The following is a 19639-nucleotide window of genomic DNA, read 5'->3' on the forward strand; positions in this document are numbered from 1 at the left end:
GAAAGCAAGGCCAGGTTCCGGAGTGCTCCAGAGTCACCAAGACCTCCGCCAGGAGGGAGGTCAGGTGTGTGCCAGAGCTGAGCTGCGGCAAGAGGCAGACTGCTCCAGCGCTGCGCAGGCGGCTCCTGGGCCTGTGACAAAGCCAGGCCCCAGCACCAGGCCCTGCTCTGCTCACCCCTCACAGGGAGCCCTGGCACCAGGGCTCGGCTTTCTGCAGTCACACAGAGCAGCATGTCTCATGTGGTCCCAGCGGGCACCTTTCTTGGGCTTGATGTGTGGGATCCAGAAATATCTTTAACTTGTCAGCTGGCGGGGATGTGTTGGTGGTGACAAGAACCGAGACACATTCCGAACGGGGACATTCTTCCAAGCTCCCAGGCAGATGCTAGGGCTGCCGGGAGGGCCCCCGGAGAGGAGGGCAGCCCTGCCCCCTCCTCGTCCAGAGAGCAGGCTGCTGAAGGGGAAGGGGCTGAGCTGACAGGTGAGGCAGCACCGTGCCAGGAAGGGACGGCTAATGACGTGCGCCGAAACGCCCACGGGCAGACAAGCTCAGCGACACAGGACAAGGCCAGCGTCCGACGTGGTTCTTTACACAAGGATCATAAAAGCTTCTACGTGACTTGCTGCCACCCCGCGACCCGCCACGGTCCCCTGCAGACACACACAGGCAGCCCTCCCGCCCTCCAGGTCTGGATTCCCTGTCTGTCAGTCATTCTCACACCCGTGCTGAGAAGGACCATCTCTGAGGGCCAGCTGTGCAGCGGCCCCGGCTCCTCCTCATGCAGCTCACCCTGCCTCCCGGCTGCCGCTCAGCACATGCCTTCCTGGCTGCAGGTACCCGAGGCTGAGGGAGGGGGAGCAGAAGAGGGACTTTCCACCCTGAAATATTCAGCAGGCCCTGGTGCCAGCTGGGGAACAGCCCGGGCCCTGGGGCCCTGCAGGCTTGGGTCCCACCCAGGCCGCTGCTGGGACAGGAGTCCCGGGGCCTCTCAGGTACAGAGGCAGCCATGGTCCAGAGAAGGCTTCCTGAACTTGACTGCAACTGAAGGTGGCCTTGACCAGCCCTGATCCAGGTCAGGACTCCGCAGCTCCCAGGAGTCCCAGGCACGAGGACACCTGCCCCCTCTTGCCCTGTCCTTGCAGGATCTTTAAGTTCACCATCACGTTCAAAAACTGAGCCAGGCCTCCTGTGACCTCCTGTGACACTACACTATTTCCTCAGGTCTTTGGGTCTCAAGTTCCCTTCTTCTGGAAGGAAAAATGAGAACAGCACAGTTACCACAGAGGAGGGAATCGGGGGTAATGAGACTAGAGATGAGGAAACTGTTTGCTGTGAGTGTGTGTGTGTGTGTGTGGTGTGCATGTGTGTGTGCATAGTGTATGCATGCATGGTGTGCATGTGTTTTTGCAGCAGTGTGTGTGCACAGTGTGCATGTGGTGCATATGTGTGCAGTGTGTGTTTGGTGTGTGCGCGTGCACAGTGTATGCATGCATGGTTGCATGTGTGCACAGTTTGTGTGTGCAGAGTACGTATGTGTGTGCTCAATGTGTGTGTGTGTGGTGTGTGTGCACAGTGTATGCACGCATGGTGTGCATGTGTACAGTTTGTGTGTGCACATGGTGCATATGTGTGTACTCAGTGTGTGTGTGTGTGTGGTATGCACAATGTATGCATGCATGGTGTGCATGTGTTTGTGCAGCAGTGTTGTATGCACAGGGTGCGGGTGTGTGTGCAGTGTGTGCTCAGTGTGTGTGTGTGGTGTGTGTACACAGTGTATGCACGCATGGTGTGCATGTGTGCAGTTTGTGTGTGTACATGGTGCATATGTGTGTGCTCAGTGTGTGTGTGTGTGGTGTGTGTACACAGTGTATGCACGCATGGTGTGCATGTGTGCAGTTTGTGTGTGCACATGGTGCATATGTGTGTGCTCAGTGTGTGTGTGTGGTGTGCACAATGTATGCGTGCATGGTGTGCATGTGTTTGCGCAGCAGTGTTGTATGCACAGGGTGCGGGTGTGTGTGCAGTGTGTGCTCAGTGTGTGTGTGTGTGTGCACGTGTCAGGGTAGGGGCTGGAGGGGGCTGTGTGCCAGAAGCTGGGCTGCAATTGGAAGCAGTAGACGCGGATTCCGGCTCTGCAGATAGAACATCTCTCTCACACCTCTGCAGTATCGTCTTCTTTTAACTCTTCTGCTCCCCCAATCCTTGCACAAATTTTCCTTTTTCTCGCTGAACGCACTACTTCCTCCCCTCCCTGACCCTCTGTGCCAGCTCTTCCTCAGCCCTCTTGCTGCTGCCCCGCGTGGTTCTCCCCAGGCAGCTTTCGCCACTCTCAGCGGGATGGGGTGCCCTCCTGGTGCCCCCAGAGCTCCTTTACTGCCCCCACTAGAGCACTGTGCGTGGCTCACTTCACCTCACCCCACTGGGGGAGGGATCCCCCCAAGGCCCTGCCACCCTGGGCTGTGCGTGGACAGTCTCCTGGCCCCAGGTTCACTGCAACAAGAAACCACTGGTCAGCCAGGCAGACGGCACGGCCTGAGAGCACAAGACCAGGAGACCAAAGATCCCTCCCAGGGCCTGGTCTGTCCACTTGGGTCATCTAAAATCCTGCAACTCCGACACATCTCAGGAAGCAGCTCTGATAACAACCGTGCCTGGGAAATGGGGAAATAGCAGAAGTTCCGCCCTGGATCCCTGCCATAACCGCTAACATTCTCTCTGCCTGGTCAGCGAGCCCACTGTGCAGAGTGGATGTCTCGGTGGCTGCCAGGGAGGCCAGCGCTGGGGTTTTTTTGTTTGGTTGATTTTTGTTTTGAGGGTCCTGATCCTATATTCGGTTACACTCTGTGCACTTAAAAACTGCGAATACCCTTTAGGCCCAGATTCACTGGGTGGCAAGTCATGAAAACAGGGACAACTCCAGTGATTGCTGGGCTCTCCGGCTTCAGGGGAGAAATAAGGCCCAAGAGAAGGGCGGACTCACGGCTCCTGTGTTTACATTCTGGGCCACTAGTTCCAGGGCGGGAGAAAGGAGAGAAGGGACCGAGTCGGGCATCCCTCAGTTTTACTCTCCTCTTCCAATGCCACTGTCACACAAACCATGCCTCCTTCTTGAAGGCCAGCCAATGGGGATCACTCTCAGCACACCCTGTCACAGAGAGACTTCTAGCTCTGCCCGCAGTCCCAACTTCAACCACACCCAGGAGCTAAAGCTCTGATACATCTCAACTTCTACCCCCCAGAAAAACCTGACAGCACAGACGTCGGAGGCCAGGAAATGTAACCCCACATGGCTGTGCCAGTCCACTTTCCCATCTCCAGAGCACGGAGGACTCTCTACTGCCTTCTCCCCTGCCCAGGGTCCCACTGCCCTTCCTGGGGAACCGCTCTTGGGACAGGCAGTTCAGGTGCGATCAATGCCACCTCCTGGCTCCAACACTGGGCATGTGACCCCGGCTTAGGCAATAAGAACCAAACCTGGGGCTTTCCCTGGAATCAGGGGAGGGAGTTCCATTGCTAGCCCCTGTGCTCCCAAGGCACCAGAATGCAAGCCCCGAGCTGCTGGTGTCCAGCACGCCCCAGCAAGCACAATCCTACTCAAGGAGGAAGTCACACAGAGCCCAGCTCACAGGGGCTGGATCCTGAGTCTGTCCTTGGGCCCCTGGATGCAACCAGACCTGAAGCTCTGGGGTTCTCAGTCATGGGAGCTGAGAGACATCCTGCACTGCCTGGGATGCTGTGTGCTGTTACTGATGCCTCGTAACAGGGGTCAGCAGGGCCCAGGAACCTCCCCGGCTCGTTTCCAGCCAAGGACACCAGGGGTCTTGGAAGCAGGCCTCGAGGGGCATCCCAGACCCAGCAAAGGCAGAGCCCACACTTCAGGAAAGAGAAGCCCCTTACCTGTGCTGGTTTGGCCATGGTCTTGGGTTCTGCGGCAGAAACCACTGTGAAGAAGAAAGAGCACTCATGAGCTTCTCCGCACTCGGCACCTGCCCAGCTCTCCCCCATCCCCCCACCTGCCCAGCTCTCCCCCATCCCCCCACCTGCCAGCTCTCCCCCATCCCTGCACCTCCCTTGCCCAGTGGTCTCCAGCTCTTCAGGTGAACTTACACCCAAAGACCTGGCTCAGCTCTGGCACATTTTCCCCAGCAGACAACACACAGACCAGATGGTGCTCAGACAGTCACACCAGGATGGGAAAGGGGCTTGGAGAGGAGAGGGAGGGAGGGCCTGACCCCTGCCCCACCACTGAGCGTGCGCCTCCTCCAGGCCACATGGAGCACAGGCTCCGCTGTTTTGTCACGGAATCCTCAGGCATCAGATTCCCCTTTTACAGAGCTGATGCGACCCAGGGTCACACAACTCAGAGCTGCATCCAACAACTTCCAAGGCCAGCACCCATGCTGTCTGGCCTAATGCCCTCCTTCCAAGTCGCCAAGGATGGCTGCAGCCCGGGGCTTCAGTCTGCACGTGGGAAGGCTTGGGGGCCCCGGGCACCCTCTGCACCTCTCTGCTGGGCTGTCATGCCCAAGACAAGTCACCAGCATTTACTCAGCAGCTACTCTGAGCTGGCACAGCTCCAGGCCCCAAGGAGACAGTCCAATATAAAGGAGGTTTGAACGTCTTGCTGGGGCCGGCGCTGTGGCATAGCAGGTTAGGCTGCCGTCCGCAGTGCTGGCAGCCCCTATGGAAGCCGGTTCAAGACCTGGCTGCTCCATTTCTGATCCAGCTCCCTGCTAACATGCCCGGGAAAGCAGCAGTGGATGGCCAAAGTGCTTGGGCCCCTGCACCCACGCGGGAGACCCGGACGAAACTCCTGGCTCCTGGCTTCAGCCTGGCCCAGCCCTGGCCACTGTGGACATTTAGGAAGTGAACAAGCAGAAGGAAGAGCTCTGTCTCTCCTTCTCTCTCACTGCAACTCTACCTTTCATATAAATAAAAAAATAAATCTTTGGGGGGAAAAAAAGGAAAAAGAAAGGTAAAAATTAAAGTCTGCACTTTCCCTGGGATAACAGAGCACAAACAAAGGAATACTGCTTTCCATTTAAACCACGACCTGATGGTTTTTAACCACGTCCATGTATTGCGTTTTCACGGTAAAAATAACTCCGTAGGACTTAATAAGACCCACATCCCACTCCAGGCTCTCCGGTGTCCTACATATCCCTCCAAAGCGAGCCAAAGTCCTGGAGCAAAGAACCCCTGACCTCAGCCCACAACCCGGCCCTCACTCAGGGGTCACTGGAGATGGCGTGATACAGTGGAGAGAATGTGGGTTCTGCAGGTAGATCTGGGTTCAGACATGCACGTTACTGCCCGCTAGCTAACAGCCAATGGGCTCCTGCACTGCTCATGTCCAAGTTCAGAGCTATCGCAAGCCCAGAGCCCGGGCTTTCCCTCCCCTGCCTCATGCGGCCGGGCACGGTGAGGGTGCAGCGCCCCCAGTAGGTGGTAGCAGCATTCCTGGCCCCACTGCACAGCTGCCAGGTTTGCCCTGGGACGGAGACCACAGAGTTAGGCCTGCAGCTGCTCCAGGCGGCCAGCTCAGCTAGAGGAAGTGGTTTCCCTGGTGACCAGGGGCCCCTCCGCACAAATCCACGGATCTCACCAGGAAATGGAAGCTGCACCCCCTCCCAGGGTGCGTGTGTGTTTCGGGAGGGAGGACCCACATCTACCCCAGGCCGGGCTAGGCGCCAGCTCTGGATTTCTCCAAGCCAAGAGGCCAGCAGGGGCAGAGGGTGAGGAAACCCCAAGCCTGGCAGAGAAGCAGGGACTGCACGAGGCCCAGGAAGTCAGTTGACACTGGGAGAAGGAGGGGCGGCCCGTCACCTGCCCCTGCAGCCTGGAAGCGTTTTCCCTTGGCCTTGTTGCTGGAAACTTCAGCTGCTGGCTGCGGCCCAGGCCCATCTGGAGGAGGGACGGCTCCCAGGAGGGGCCTCCAGGCCTCTGGGAAACACACTCGGTTGAGAGAAGTTTCTGGATGTCTGTGTGCATGTGTGTCTCGCATGCCTGTGGAAGGCAAGCTTCCTCTGCATGACCTGGCCCTACCATGGTTCACGGGCCGCTCTCTCTGCTCCTTCCAGCAGCGCCTCCCAGGGACTCAGGGAAGCTCTGGAGGAAACCACAGGTGCGCCCATGGCCTGCCTTTGGGGGTGGGTGAGGGTGGGGGATGGGGATCTCTGGCCCTTCCTGAGCAACCCAGACCCTACTGCGCAAAGTCGGCCGAATGGTTTTTATCCAGTGTAAAATCCCAGGGGGCCCCTGAACAAGCCACGATTCCAAGCCCCTCAGCAGAGACGGGGCAAAGGCATCTCGGGGAGGACCAGCAATTCTCCAGGGCCCAGAGAACAGCCAACATCCCTGCCTTGCAGGCCTTGGTTGCAAAGAGGAGGCCAAAGGAAGGACCCAGCTCCTGGTTTCCAGTCTGCTCCTGCTGCCCTCAGGCAAGCGGGTCCTCTATCTGGGCCTCCGTTTCTCCATCGGTAAAATGGGTAGACTATTGGGAAAGTCCAGAGTGGATGTGAGAGGCTTTTGTAGACTGACCCAGGAGAGTTCCAGTCCTAGAAGGGTTCTCCCCCAAGTCACAGGACTCCTCCCTGTTCCCCAGCCTCCAGTGCGCAAGTTCATCATCTTGGCCGAAACGGGGGCTCAAGACTGGCAAACACGGCCACTACAGACCCGTGCCTCTGTCCTCCCAGGCAGTCTGGACACCCAGCAGGGTTCATCACAGCCAATCTTCCCAGAGAGCCATTCAAGGCTCCAGTGGCCAGGGTGTTTTGTGCAGCTGTGGCCACCCCCTGCCCCGGCCCTTTGGCCTGTGGTCAAGCTCATCTCCTTCCTCCCCCTTTGGGGGGCCAGGGCTGGCTCTAGGAGGAGCAGCTCACCACTGCCCAAACAGAGAGCTGGACAGGGGCAGGGTCGTGCCCAGCTCACACGAAGGCATGGGTTTTGAGGCACAACTGACCGTCACGAGAGTGTGAGCTAGGTAAGTTATCTAAACTAAATCTCAGCTTCTGTATCGGCAAGATGCCCCCAGAAATAAGGAAATAACCAATGAAAAGCACTGAGCGCAGGGCCTGGCTTGTAGTAAAGACTTAGTGAATGGCGACTTTCATCACGATGAACCCGGATGTGTACAACAGCCGTGGCCTAGCCTTGACCTAAACACAGGCCATGGTGTCAAGGCCCCAAGTTCAAGTCCTGACACTGCAAATTCCTGACTCAGGACTCTGGGTGAGTTATATCCTTTCTCTTTGCCTCAGTCTGTCTCTTCAGCTCTGAAATGACAATCAGGTAAGGTTTTTGTGAAAACTCAATGCAGTAAGGCAGGTAGAGGCGCAAGGTTTAGTACGTGGTGGCTTGTTGCCCCACCACCACTGCTGCAGTGGTCTAGGCAGCGGGGTGCAGGGTCAGCCAGCCCAGCACGGACCTGGCGAGGCCAGAACAACTTTCTAACGGCTCCTCCTCTGCATCTGCTGACGTCCACGGCACGACTAGCCAGCGAAAGACGCATCTCAGGGACTGAGGCTGCTGGAAGGGCACACGGTCAGCACCCTGGAGCCAGAGGAGTGAAGGGGGGCGGGTGAGCCAGGAAGAGCGGCGAGGCCCACGTCAGAACAGGCATTTCTGTCCCTCAGAGGTAGCTGGGGCTCTGCAGGGCCAAAATGTACTTCCAGGGGGAGGGAGCAGATGTTGAGTGGCAGGGAGTGAAACCAGGTATGCAAGGGGGGCTGTTTAGAAAAACAAGAAAGGGGCTGGAAGATCAGGCAAAGGAAGAAACCACCCAGACATCTGTAGAAGATAAAAATACCCCGTTCCAGATGTGTCGCTTCGGCGTTGGTGATTCAAAACATGGATACAGGAATGGCTCTGAAAAGCAGCCTTTTTGTACCCCCTTTCTGTCCAGGAGCAGCCTTGGGGCTGCCCCAACAGCAACGACCACAGCGGGCTGTTCCTGGGAGCCCCTGCTGCCATGCACCGCGGCCCCTCAACCTTCCAAAGCCTGCCCCCCCCATCCCCCTCCTAGCCCCCAGCCCGCTGCTGAGCTCTGTGGAAGGTTCAGCTAGTTTCCCCGCTTTGGGTCTCCTGCTTCGTGGATGGCGTCTGGGTCCACAGGCACGCTTTTGCCAGTTACTCTGTCTTGTGTCAGCTCATTTCATGAGCTAAACTGGGCAGAAAAAAGACCGTTTCAAATTTCCCTGCACCTGTGCGTCAGGTGTGCAGTGGGGGGGAGGGGGGGCTCTCGCTGACCCAGGCCACGCCTTTGCTCACAGGCCTGCAAAGACACCCTTCGATGGCAGCCTCTTAGCTCAGGACTCAGGGCCCTGGATGACCCTACCTGTCTTCTCTGGCCCCACCCCCAGCCCCCAGCCCCCAGCCCCCAGCATTTGCCGTTCAACCTTCTAGAGCCGAGACCAGTGCTTCTCAGCTCTGGCTTCATTATTACAACCTGGGGACTTTCTCCAAATGACCTAAGGCCAACCCCCGGTGAGTGACTCAGCCGTCCGGGTGAGGCCTCGGCACCAGGAATTTCTAAAAAATTTCTAAAAACTTTCCTCAGTGATTCTGGGGCACAGCAAGGAAGGCCGAGAACCACCGCTGTCCCCACCGCCGTCCGCTCAGAAGGGAGCTCAGAGGACGCCGTGTGCATCTGACCCTGGCCTCTCATAGCCCGTAGGCTGTTCTACAGCCAGGCAACACGAAGTAACTCTAAGACCAGCTGCTTCTGTCCTGCGGTGGAAAAACCAGTTTTGCCTCTAATCAATTATTTCTTTCAGCAAAAAGGTGTCTACTGTTTTTTTGTTTTTTTGTTTTTTTTTTTTTTAGCTGGTCATAACATTTGCCTGGTCTAATCACTGATTAATAAGTGGCATAGGGGCCCGCATTGTGGCGCACTAGATTAATCTTCCGCCTGCTGCGCCGGCATCCCATATGGGTCCTGGTTCTAGTCCCGGTTGCTCCTCTTCCAGTCCAGCTCTCTGCTGTGGCCTGGGAAAGCAGTAGAAGATGGCCCAGGTCCTTGGGCCCCTGCACCTGTGTGGGAGACCCAGAAGAAACTCCTGGCTCCTGGCTTCGAATTGGCGCAGCTCTGGCTGTTGCAGCCATTTGGGGAGTAAACCAGCAGAATGAAGACCTTTCTCTCTGTCTCTCTCTTACTCTCTGTAACTCTACCTCTCAAATAAATAAATAAAATCTTTAAAAAAAATAAGTGGCATAAAATCCTTGACACACAATCATTTTCATGTGAGTCATGATTTTATGTCAATACTTTTTTATGACAATTACTGTGTATGCATCTTTGCTGTACCCCCAACCACCACGGGTGGCTCCTGGTGCTGGTGACTGACATGCACCCAGTGGCTTGCATGCTTTCTCTTAAGCAACCTCCTTGAAAAATCAGAACATGTCGAGGAATGGCTCACTATTTTATTCTTTTTAGTATTTTCTTTTTCTATTTTATACCATCGGTTGAACTCTTTACTTAACACAAGAATTATTCTTAGATGTTTAAATCCAATTGAAAATGGATCCCTGTTGGGAATATGAGGGGGAGTAAGAGAGGGAGGATATGTACAGTTCAGCATGTGCTCTCTTGGACTTACCTATAAGGGTAAAGCTAAAAACTTGCCATAGGACTCCAAATCCCATTAAGTTCACAGGTACCAATGCCATCTTACTAATGAAAGTGATCAGTTTAAGTTCATAACTGATCATAATGATAGGAATAAGTGTCAAAGGGATCACATAAATAAGACCAGTGTCTGCTAATAATTGATAGAATCAATCAGGAGAGAATGATCCAACATGGGAAGCACGCCACACAGCAGACTCATAGAATGGCAGATGCCCTAAACAGCACTCTGGCCTCAGAATCATCCGTTAAGGCATTCAGATTCAGCTAAAAAGCCAGTGAGAGCATTTCAGGCATGGAAAGCCAAGACACTGTGCAAAAAATGACCTACATGAAAGATCTCTGTGAGTGAGAGCCCAGCGGAAAGAACAGGCCATCAAAGAAGGAGGTACCTTTCTCTGAAGGAGGAGAGAACTTCCACTTTGACTATGGCCTTGTCCAAACAAGGTCAGAGTTTGTGAACTCAAGAGACTTCCATAGCCTTAGCAACTCATGACAAGAGCCTCGGGTGATCACTGACGTCATAAATAAGAGTGTCAATTGTAAATCAACAACAGGAGTCACTGTGCACTTGCTCCCCATGCAGGACCTCTGTCCTTAATGTGTTGTACTATGAGAATTAATGGTAAAACTAGTCTTCAAATAGTACTTTATACTATGTGTGAATGTGTGGGTGGAAACTACTGAAATCTTTACTTAGTATAGAGTTGATCTTCTGTATATAAAGATAATTAAAAATGAATCAATGAAGAATAGGATGGGAGAGGGAGTAGGAGGTGGGATGGTTTGGAGGTGGGAGGGTAGGTATGGAGGGAAGAACTGCTATAATTCAAAAGTTGTACTTATGAAATTTATATTTATTAAATAAAAGCTTTCTATAAAAAAAGAAAAATCAGAACAAATGGAACCATCTAGCTTAGTGGTTTTCAAAGACTGCTTAGCTCCTCATTCTACAGCCAGGAGAGGAAACAAGTGATTTGCCCAATGTCATAAAGAAAATCACTAATCAGGCAGGGGCTCATTTTTCACAAATACTCATTGTGCACCTCCTGCAAGCCAGGCCCGCTGGTGGGAGTTGGGAGCAGACCAGAAAATGAGACAGACGAGGCTGCTGCCCCCACAAAGCTGGCAGTCATTACAGCAGTCAGCAAGTTCTCCTGCATGCTATAAGAAAAATCTTCAGTAAGTTCAAGGAAGACATGCACTGAGAAAGGAATGTACATGGATTTCAAATTTCCTAGCACCGAAGTAAACTTCACTTTTATTTCGAATTTGACGTGAACCTTCTGAAGTATCCTTGGACCCCACAGAAGCAACAAAAGAAAAAATGGCCCACGTGACATTCAAAGCATGGACCAGGATGGGCATCTGGCTCGGCAGTGACTGCGACACCTGCATCCTGTACTGCAGCGCTGGGTTCAAGTCCCTGCTCTGCTTCTGACTCCAGCTTCCTGCTAACGTGCACTCTGGCAGGCAGCAGATGATGGCTCAGGCGCTGGGACCCTACTACTCACTGGGGAGACCAGATGGAGTTCTGGACTCCCGGCCTCGGCCTGGCCCAGTCCTGGCTGTGGTGGACATTTGAGGGATGAACCAGTGAATGGAAGCTCGCTGTCTCTCAAGTAAAATAAACAGAATTTTTCAATAAGGATAAAAGCATGTATTATAAGTGGTCTGATATTTTCTTCCTGTACCCTAGAATAGCGCCTCGCATAAAATACAAAGCATCCTTCCTTCTCTTGCTGACTCCTGCCCGCCCCAGTGTGCCGGCAGACTCCCAGGAGCAGCCCCACCGGGCTCCAGGAGCCTGGCCCTGGGCGGCGCCTGCCTAAGTGCCGCTGCTGGCCCTGGGCCCGGGCACACCCCCCGGCTCGAGGCACTTGGGTTTCTTAGAGAGCAGTGTCGTTCCTTCTCCTGACCCAGACCCATTGATCCTGGGCTGCCCAAGGCCCCAAGGGACCATCTGGCTGCCCCAGGACTGAGAGTGTCCTCGCCTAGGTCTGAATCCCAGCTCAGGTCTCCTCCGTGAGAGGCAGCGAAGTGCAGTGTGTCACGTACAGAGCTGGAGCCTGCCTCCCTGCACGGCATACGCAGGAGCTGTGCAGCTCTGGGCAAGCAGGTCACCTCGCCATGCCGTTTCGTTATGTAAAATGGGGATAGACACAGTGTCTACCTCCCAGAACTCAAGGTGAGGGTGAAAAGAACACAGAGTCCAGTGCTCAAAAGAAGGCCTGGTTCCTAGGAAGCACCTTGCAAGTGCGTGTGACTATGAGGTCATCCTTACACTTTAGAGGGCTGGAGTGCCCCATCTGCAAAATGGGCGTAATCACAGCTTCTCGCACATCACGGGTTCAGTGAGCGCCCGGCAAGTCGTGAGCAGGAGCACCAGGACACCCATTTTTCAGAAGGGCAGCGTGAGGCTCTGGTCACCTGCCTTTGCCAGCGCCACGCCCTGCTGAGATCACAGAAGGAGCTCATTGGCCCGAGCAGCAGCCCTGGCTTCTCCATTTACTGCTCTCTGCAGCTTACAAGGCACTTCCACAGCTGCTTCTCACAACCCCAGGGAGGTGTCAACCTCATCCTCGCTTACAGAGGGGGCCCTGAGGCTAGAGGAACTCAACGGCCATCAGTCCTCTGTACCCAGTCTCTGGACAGGGGGACTCGACTGTGAGAGGAAAAGAAACGGGAAGACAGCTGGACCCCCGGCCAAGAAGTGCGCTCAGCAATCAGGGAAGAGACCACATCCTGTGCTCTGCCCCACCCAGGAAGTCCTTGAAGAGGCTGGGTGGGGAGAGGCTGGTGCTACCACTGAGCCTCCCCAGAAAACGCTAGAACAGTGCAGAGCCATGCAGACCCAATCCATTTAACCAGCCAGCTGCCCTGGGCCCACATCGTCTGCCTCTTAGGAGGAGGAAACCGAGGCCCAGAAGGGTAGCAGATGTGGCCAGGCACCTGGCTGGTGAGTGAGAGGGCAGAGGCTGAGGCTGGGGCCGGGGCCGGCGTCCCAGGGCACCCTCTGGGTGCTGCAATGCAGTGCGGATGCTCCAGGCGCTGGCAGCTTCCCAACACCGCAGAGACCCACCCACCCCACCCCCAGGGAAGCGGCCGGAGAAACCAGGCCCTGGACTTCCGCGGGCAGCCCCCTCCTCTGCACACTCATACCCACACTCCACTCTCAAACCCAAACGCGGCAACTGCTTTTGGTATCTCAGCAGCCAGCGCCTTAGAAACAAAGGGCAGCCGGCAGAGGAAGATGCCTGAGTGACTGTCACAGCTGCGGCCCGGGGCCTGTGCAGCCGCCTCTCGGCAGCCCCACCCAGCTCCCAGAATCCTGTATCTTAAGACCAGCTGAACCCCAGGGCAAGTGGCAGCCAGGTCGGCAGACCTGCTAGGCACAGGCCACCAAAGGCCCAGAGAGGCAAGGGGGGTTACTCAAGGACCCCAGCACACCAGGAACTGCAACCCACAGTCTCCCAGGCCAGTGCTCACCGCACGGCTCAGTGCCTGGCAGCTGGCAGGTCAGGGTCCACAGGGGCTGAAATGCCACCGGGCTGAGCAGGTCGGGAGATCCTGCCTGGCTCCGCAGGCCGCACTCTAAGGTGCGTTTGGGTAAAGGAGGAAGGGGTGGAAGGACTTGGGCTAACTGGCGGGAAACCAGAGTTCTTCCACAAACCCTGGGCCATATGCCCAAATTTGGAATTGCAAGGCAAGACCCTTCACCGTCTGGACAAAAGGAGGGGAGGAAGGAAGCAGGGGCTTGACCGGCCCTCCCAAAGGGGCTCCCCTTCCCCTGCTCCAGGCAGGACCCACAAGGGTGGAGCCAAGTTCCCCAACTCCATAATCAACATTCCCAAACCTGTAATCCTGCCTCGCTGCCCGGATCTCAATGCATTTTCACAGTCACAGCCATCTTTCCCCAGAAAGAAACTAGGGTTATCGGCAGGATAAGCAAGGGAGGTCCTCAGGCTCAAGGTCACACCGCAGGTGGTCTGCAAGGCTGGGATTCGGATTTGGGGCATTTCACCCCGGTGCTAATGCCTGGGGGTCATCTGAAGCCCCCAAGCTCAGGCAAGGCGTACAATGTGCTCAGGGGAGGCAGGAAAAAGAGGGGGCCCTGTACCCTGTGGGAGTCCTTCATGAACAAGCAGTGGCCAATGTGGGCAGGTCCACGGGGCCCAAGGCATGGACAGCGGCTCCCGCCGGCGTCTGCACGCACAGTGCCCTCCCCCGGGACCGCGCATGAGCCATGTTGGACGCCGGAGGGTCCCGCTCTCCCAACTCCGCCTTTGCCCCCGGTACATTCTTACCCAAGGCTCTTGGCCGGGACGTCCAGCCATCCCCGACCCAGAGCTTTCAAAGGACCTTTAGCTTCCCGGCTTAAAGGCAGCGGGACCAGCAGCCTGCCCTGCCCTGCCCTGCCCGAGCCCCGGAGCCCCGGGCCCTCGACCACACCCTCTGCAGAGCTGGGTCTCCCCTCTCCTCTCCCCTCAGCTCCCCTCCCCTCCCCCAGCCTGGGCGCAGTCCGGCAGCGGCCAGAGATTTGCTTCGCTGCACGCCCCCGAGACGCATCCAACCCGCAACGCCCTCGGGTGACCGCGCGCTCCAGTACCCCCTGCGACCCCGCGTCCGTCTGCGCCCCTTCCCAGAGCCCGTCGCAGGGCGCCCAGGAGCCGACGCCAGGGCGTTAGCCGCTCGTCCGCGCCCCCACAGCCCCGGGAGCGGCGTCTCCTAGAGCGAGTCCCTCCCCAGACTCCCCGCACTCACCGCGCGGCGGAGGCCCTGGAAGAGGACGGACGCACGGAGCACGGACGCAGAGCTCGCTGAGTCGGAGCCCGTTAGCCGAGAAGCAGCTGCCGCAGCGCGGGGGTGGGCCGGGAGGACTGGCCCGGGCTCCGCGCCGGACACGTGGCGCGCGCAGGCCAATCCCGCGCGCGCCTCCTCCCTCCCCACCCTGCCCCACCCCCACCCCTCGTTCCTTGGCGCTGGGGGCGTTAGCAAGTCACCGGGCCGGGACAGCCAGCGTGGGTCCCCAGACCCCAGACCCGAGGCCCAGAATGCGTGGGGGGAGATTCAGCCCGGGCTTGCTGGGGTAGAAGCCAGGGCTCCGGAGGCCCGATTCTGGACACTTTTCCCCCAGATTCTTGCAACGCGCTAAAGCTTGGTTGAGAAACAGAATATCGAGGTTTGCCAAAATTGAGGCCAAGCACCTTATCGGCCTGATCACATTCCATTCCTCAACAGCCCGCTCAGGTCAGAGGCATTGTTGACCCAATTTCCAGAGGAGAGCCCAAAGTGCAGTTCCCTGACCAAGGTCACACAGCTCGCAGGTGCCGGGGCTGGGCTGGGCTGTGAATTTGGGCGATTTCAGCGGGTCGCTCGGGGCTCTGGGGTGTACCGTGCTCCACGGGAAGGCAGGCTAGGGAGACCAGTAGCTGGGCTCCATCCAGGGCTGTAGATACGGCCGAGGTCAAGAAAAACGATAAACTCTTGGGATTCCGGAGGACACAGAATCACCGGGCCCCTGGATTTATAAAGACTTCTCCGAGCGGGAGAAGCTGCAGCAGCCTCCCATCTTTCGCAAGCAGAAGTCCTGCTTGAGGAGAGATGGGCCAAGTCTTACCCCAGGGGCTGCCCCTCAGCTGCTCGGTCTCCAGGGTGCCTTGGGTGACCCCGGTGACCGTCTGCTTATCTGAAAGACAGGGATGCCCAAAGCTGCTTCCAATGGGTGTCCTGTTGTGCCTGAAGCAAGTCACAGAGAAGCACCACACACCAAGAATTTGGAATTTTTGTTAGCCAGTGGCTAAGAGCAAGCTATCACCTCCAGATCTCTCAACTGGAGCAGAACCAAGAGTCAGTCTTTTAAAGCTTTTAAAACCACAATCTCGGCCGGCGCCGCGGCTCACTAGGCTAATCCTCTGCCTTGTGGCGCCGGCACACCGGGTTCTAGTCCCAGTCGGGGCGCCGGATTCTGTCCCGGTTGCCCCTCTTCCAGGCCAGCTCTCTGCTATGGCCAGGGAGTGCAGTGGAGGATGGCCCAAGTACTTGGGCCCTGCACCCCATGGGAGACCAGCAGAAGCACCTGGCTCCTGCCTTCGGATCAGCGCGGTGCGCCAGCCGCAGCGCGCCGGCCACGGCAGCCATTGGAGGGTGAACCAATGGCAAAGGAAAACTGACCTCTCTTGTCTCTCTCTCTCTCACTGTCCACTCTGCCTGTCAAAAATATTAAAAAAATTTAAAAAAAAAAAAAACACAGTCTCATTTAGGGGAGGGATAAACGGGACCAAGGACCGGGGTAGAGTGGGGTAACATTTCACTGTTATCATTTTTGCAAGTTGATTTACAGGTACAGACTACGTTGTTAAACAGAACATGGTAAATCAACCCCTATATGTCAAAGCTTGACAATTTCCAGAAAGTCCTCTGCCCGCTCTCACGGGGCAGAGGCTGGTGGTCAGACAGAGAAAACAGCAAAGGGCGCCTGCAGGCAGTATGGAGTTTGCTTAAGCTGACCCAGCCCTTCAGACCTGACACTTCAGCCTTAGGTGTCAAGGATGTAGCAGGTGTGCACAGCAGGTCTGGCTGGAAGCTGTGTCCTCTGCCCTTCCGGTGCCCCAGCCAACAGCTATTGAGCACCTGCTGTATGCCAGAGGTTGAGCAGGGAAGTGGAAGTGAGCAAGTGAGGCGTGGGGGGGTGGCTTCCTCTCTGGGGAGCAGATGGTGAGACTGATACAGCGATATCTCCAGCTGGGGCTCGGATGGGAGGACCCAGTGTCAGGTCGGCCTCTGAGAGAGAGATGTTAGATGCCAGCCAGACGGGAGAGAAGACGCCAGTGGGGAACCAAGAAGTGAAAAATCCCTGTCCTAAGTGACAATCGGCTGTCTGTTAAAGCCACAGCTTCAGAGATAGGACAGGAGGGGGCCAGTGAGGATGGGGGTGGAGGCCCCCCAGTGTCACCGCAGTAGCTGCCACTCAGCAGCGTTCTGTGCACCAGGCACTGTTACTGGAAATGTCCCATTTCGTTCCCACTGTTCGTTTAATAAATATTTATGCAGCAGCTACTTTGGACCGGGCGCTATTTTAGGAGTGTTATCAGCACACAAAACAAAGATCTCTGCCCTCCTGGAGTCTGCATTCCTGCGCTGGGGAATAAGCAAACAGGACAGCACAGGGGCTTCCAAAAGTCCGTGCGAAAATGCGGTGAAAATGCCACCAAGTTGTTGACAGGGTAGCAGGTGACGAGTTCTGTGCACAACGAGAAGCCAAAGCAGAGCGAGAGCCCCAGGTGACAGAGTTGCAGTTTTCTGTCGGGTGGGGATGGGGGGAAGTGGAGATGGGCAGAGTTGTCACCGAGACAGCGAGATTTGAGCAAAGATGTGGAGGAATGAGGAAGTTAGCAGAGACAGCTATCTGTGAAAAGAGCATTCGGGCCTCTCTCTGTCTCCCCTCCTCTCTCTGTAACTCTGCTTTCTGAATAAATAGGTCTCCTTTTTAAAAGACTTATTATTATTTATTCAAGAGGCAGAGTTAGAGAGAGACAGATCTTCCATTCACTGGTTCACTCCCTAAATGGCTGCAATGGCTAGGGCTGGGCCAGGGCCAAAGCCAGGTGCCTGGAACTCCTTCCGGGTCTGCACATGGGTGCTGGGACCGAAGCGCTTGGACCATCCTCTGCTGCTTTCCCAAGCCATCAGCAGGGAGCTGGATCTGAAGTGGAGCAGCCGGGATTCGAACTGGTGCCCATGTGGACTGTCTGTTAAGAGGCTTAATCTACCACGTCACAGTGCTGTCCCCAATAAATAAATCTTTAAAAAAAAAAAATGTTCAGGCCAAAGAAGCAGCAGGAGTTAAAACCTCAGTGTCAGAGCAGAGCAAGTGGGCAGGTGTGGACCCAGTGAGTGACGGGAGAGGAGCAGGAGAGGAGGGGTGGGAAAGGCTTGTGGGCCCTCAAAGGGACTGTCTTGGGGGAGCCGACGCGAGGTGTCGAGCAAAGGGGGAACGTGACTTCAGCGCGTTCACAGCGTTGTGCAACCGCCGGCTGCAGCAAGAGGTTGCATCACTGCCAAAGAAAACCCTGCCCCTGTGAAACGGGCACTCCCGCTTTCCCTGGCAACCACCGCTGTGCCTGCTGCCTCTCTGGATTTGCCTGCTTTGAACTGCACGTACAGAAAACCAGGCACTGTGCGTGTTCTGTGTCTGGTGTCTTCCATCTGGGGCAGTGTCTTGGAAGGGCATCCACGCTGCAACGTGTCCCAGAGCTTCCTCCCCTTCCACGGCAGCGCCACACTCCCGGTGCGGCTCCACCACGCTTCGCTTGGCTCGCCTCGGCTTCCTGGCCAGCATGAAAACTGCTGCCACGATGTCCTGTGGACACTTCCTGGAGCGCCTGTTTCTGAAGTTCTCGTGTGTATTTTATCCAAGCGTGGAATTGCGGGGTCACGTGTTACGTCTGTGTTTGGCTTTTGAGCAGCTGTTGAGCTCCTCTTCACAGTAGAGACGCCATTCTGTGTCCTCGTTTCTCCACATCCTTGACGACGTGCATATTTGATTTCTGGTTTGCTGCTGTTCTGGTCACTGTGCGAGAGTATCTCATAGTGGTTTTGGTTTCCTGCTGCCCAACGATGCAGGGGCATCTTCCCTGAGCGCATTGGCTGTTCGTACATCTTCTTTGGAGAAAAAGAATGCAAGTCCTTTCCTCCTTTGTTAATTGGGTTGCTTGTCTATTTTTGTTGTTGAGTTGCAAGCGCTCTTTATGTATTCTAGATATGACTTGGTAAAAAGAAGCTGTTTCTTTTTTTAACACTGAATTGTCAACTTTATTTTTATTCAAAAGGAGGAAGAGACAGAGAGAGGGGGACACTAAGAGTTTGATCTTCCGTCTGTTGGTTTGCTTTCCAAATGCCGACAACAGCCAGGGCTGGGCCAGGCGAAAGCCAGGAGCCTGGGACTCCATCTGGGTCTCCCATGTGGGTGGCAGAGAGCCAAGTCCTTGAGCCTCACCTGCCGCCTCCCGGGGGCACATTCGCAGGAAGCTGGAGTTAAGAGCAGGCCTAGGGCTGCACCCCAGGCACTCTCTTAGGGGACGAGGACTCGCCAGGGTCATCTCACCCACTGTGCCAAACACCGGCCTCAACACAAGGGGCTTGGGTGGTCTTTTAAAATCACGCCTGGGCGGATGCTGTGCCTTGGCAGTTAAGCCGCAGATCACACTCCGGCCCCCAACATCAGAGCGCCTGGGTTTGAGTCCCGCCCCACTTCCAATGCAGACTCCTGCTACTGCCACCCTGGGAGGCAGCAGATGACTCGGGGTCCCTGACACCCACATGGTCTGGCTTTGGCCTGGCTGAGCCCTGGGTTTCGTAGGCATTTAGGGAACAAACTGATGGATGGAAGATCTCTCCCCCTCTGCCTTCCAAATAAATAAAAACAAATTTAAAAAATTATTCTGTATCAGAGTGCCTGGACTCAACCATGCTCCACTCATAATTCCAGTCTCCTGCTAAGCATACTCTAGCCATCAGGTGCTGGCTTGGGGGGTTGAGTCCCTGCCACCCCTGTGGGAGACCTGGTGTGTTCACAGCTCCTGGGCATTTGGAAAATGAACCAACAGATGCAAGCTCTTTCTGTCTCAAAATAATTAAAAAAAAAAAAGATACTGAGTTCTTTCTTAAGATTCTAACAACTTGTAGAAATAGCCCAAGAAATAGTTATCTCTTGACACAACTGCAAATAAGTATAGTAAAATAAAATATACAAGGTACTATTGTAAGGTAAAACAAAATATAGCTATGTACTGTTGTAAGGTAAAGAGATAGCGCCGGTAGTTAATGAAAGGGTATCCCCCTAACTCGTGTTTTTTAGACTTTCGTGTTAGCAGTACTTGACATTACTGCATAGGACGAGGGTGCCAGAGAGCAGTGACCCTGTTCTGCAGGGATCCAGGCAAGTGGGGAGGGTGGCTGCAAGTGCAGGTGGCGGGCAGTGCCTCGAGGCTGGGAAGCCCGATGGGCGT

At 55.6% G+C, this 19639-nt stretch overlaps 1 protein-coding gene across 4 annotated transcripts in view; it reads right to left on the reverse strand.

Annotated features, from left to right (window-relative positions):
• The window catches only part of ANXA6 (annexin A6), a 46903-nt gene extending 32368 nt beyond the window's left edge, over window positions 1–14535 (reverse strand). For 3 of the 4 annotated variants that reach the window (XM_002710319.5, XM_070076335.1, XM_051843547.2), the window contains exons 1-2: window positions 14394–14525; window positions 3899–3942 (exon numbers count right to left, since the gene is read on the reverse strand). In XM_002710319.5, the coding sequence (XP_002710365.1) occupies window positions 3899–3916 (18 nt within the window). In that variant the 5' untranslated portion in view covers window positions 3917–3942; window positions 14394–14525. Of the gene's footprint in view, window positions 1–3898; window positions 3943–14393 lie in introns of all 4 variants that reach the window. The other variant, XM_002710318.5, reaches the window with a different exon arrangement.
• Between the last annotated feature and the right edge of the window lie 5104 nt (window positions 14536–19639).

Source organism: Oryctolagus cuniculus, chromosome 6 (genome assembly GCF_964237555.1).
Source record: "Oryctolagus cuniculus chromosome 6, mOryCun1.1, whole genome shotgun sequence".
In the NCBI taxonomy this organism is placed as follows: Eukaryota; Metazoa; Chordata; class Mammalia; order Lagomorpha; family Leporidae; genus Oryctolagus; species Oryctolagus cuniculus.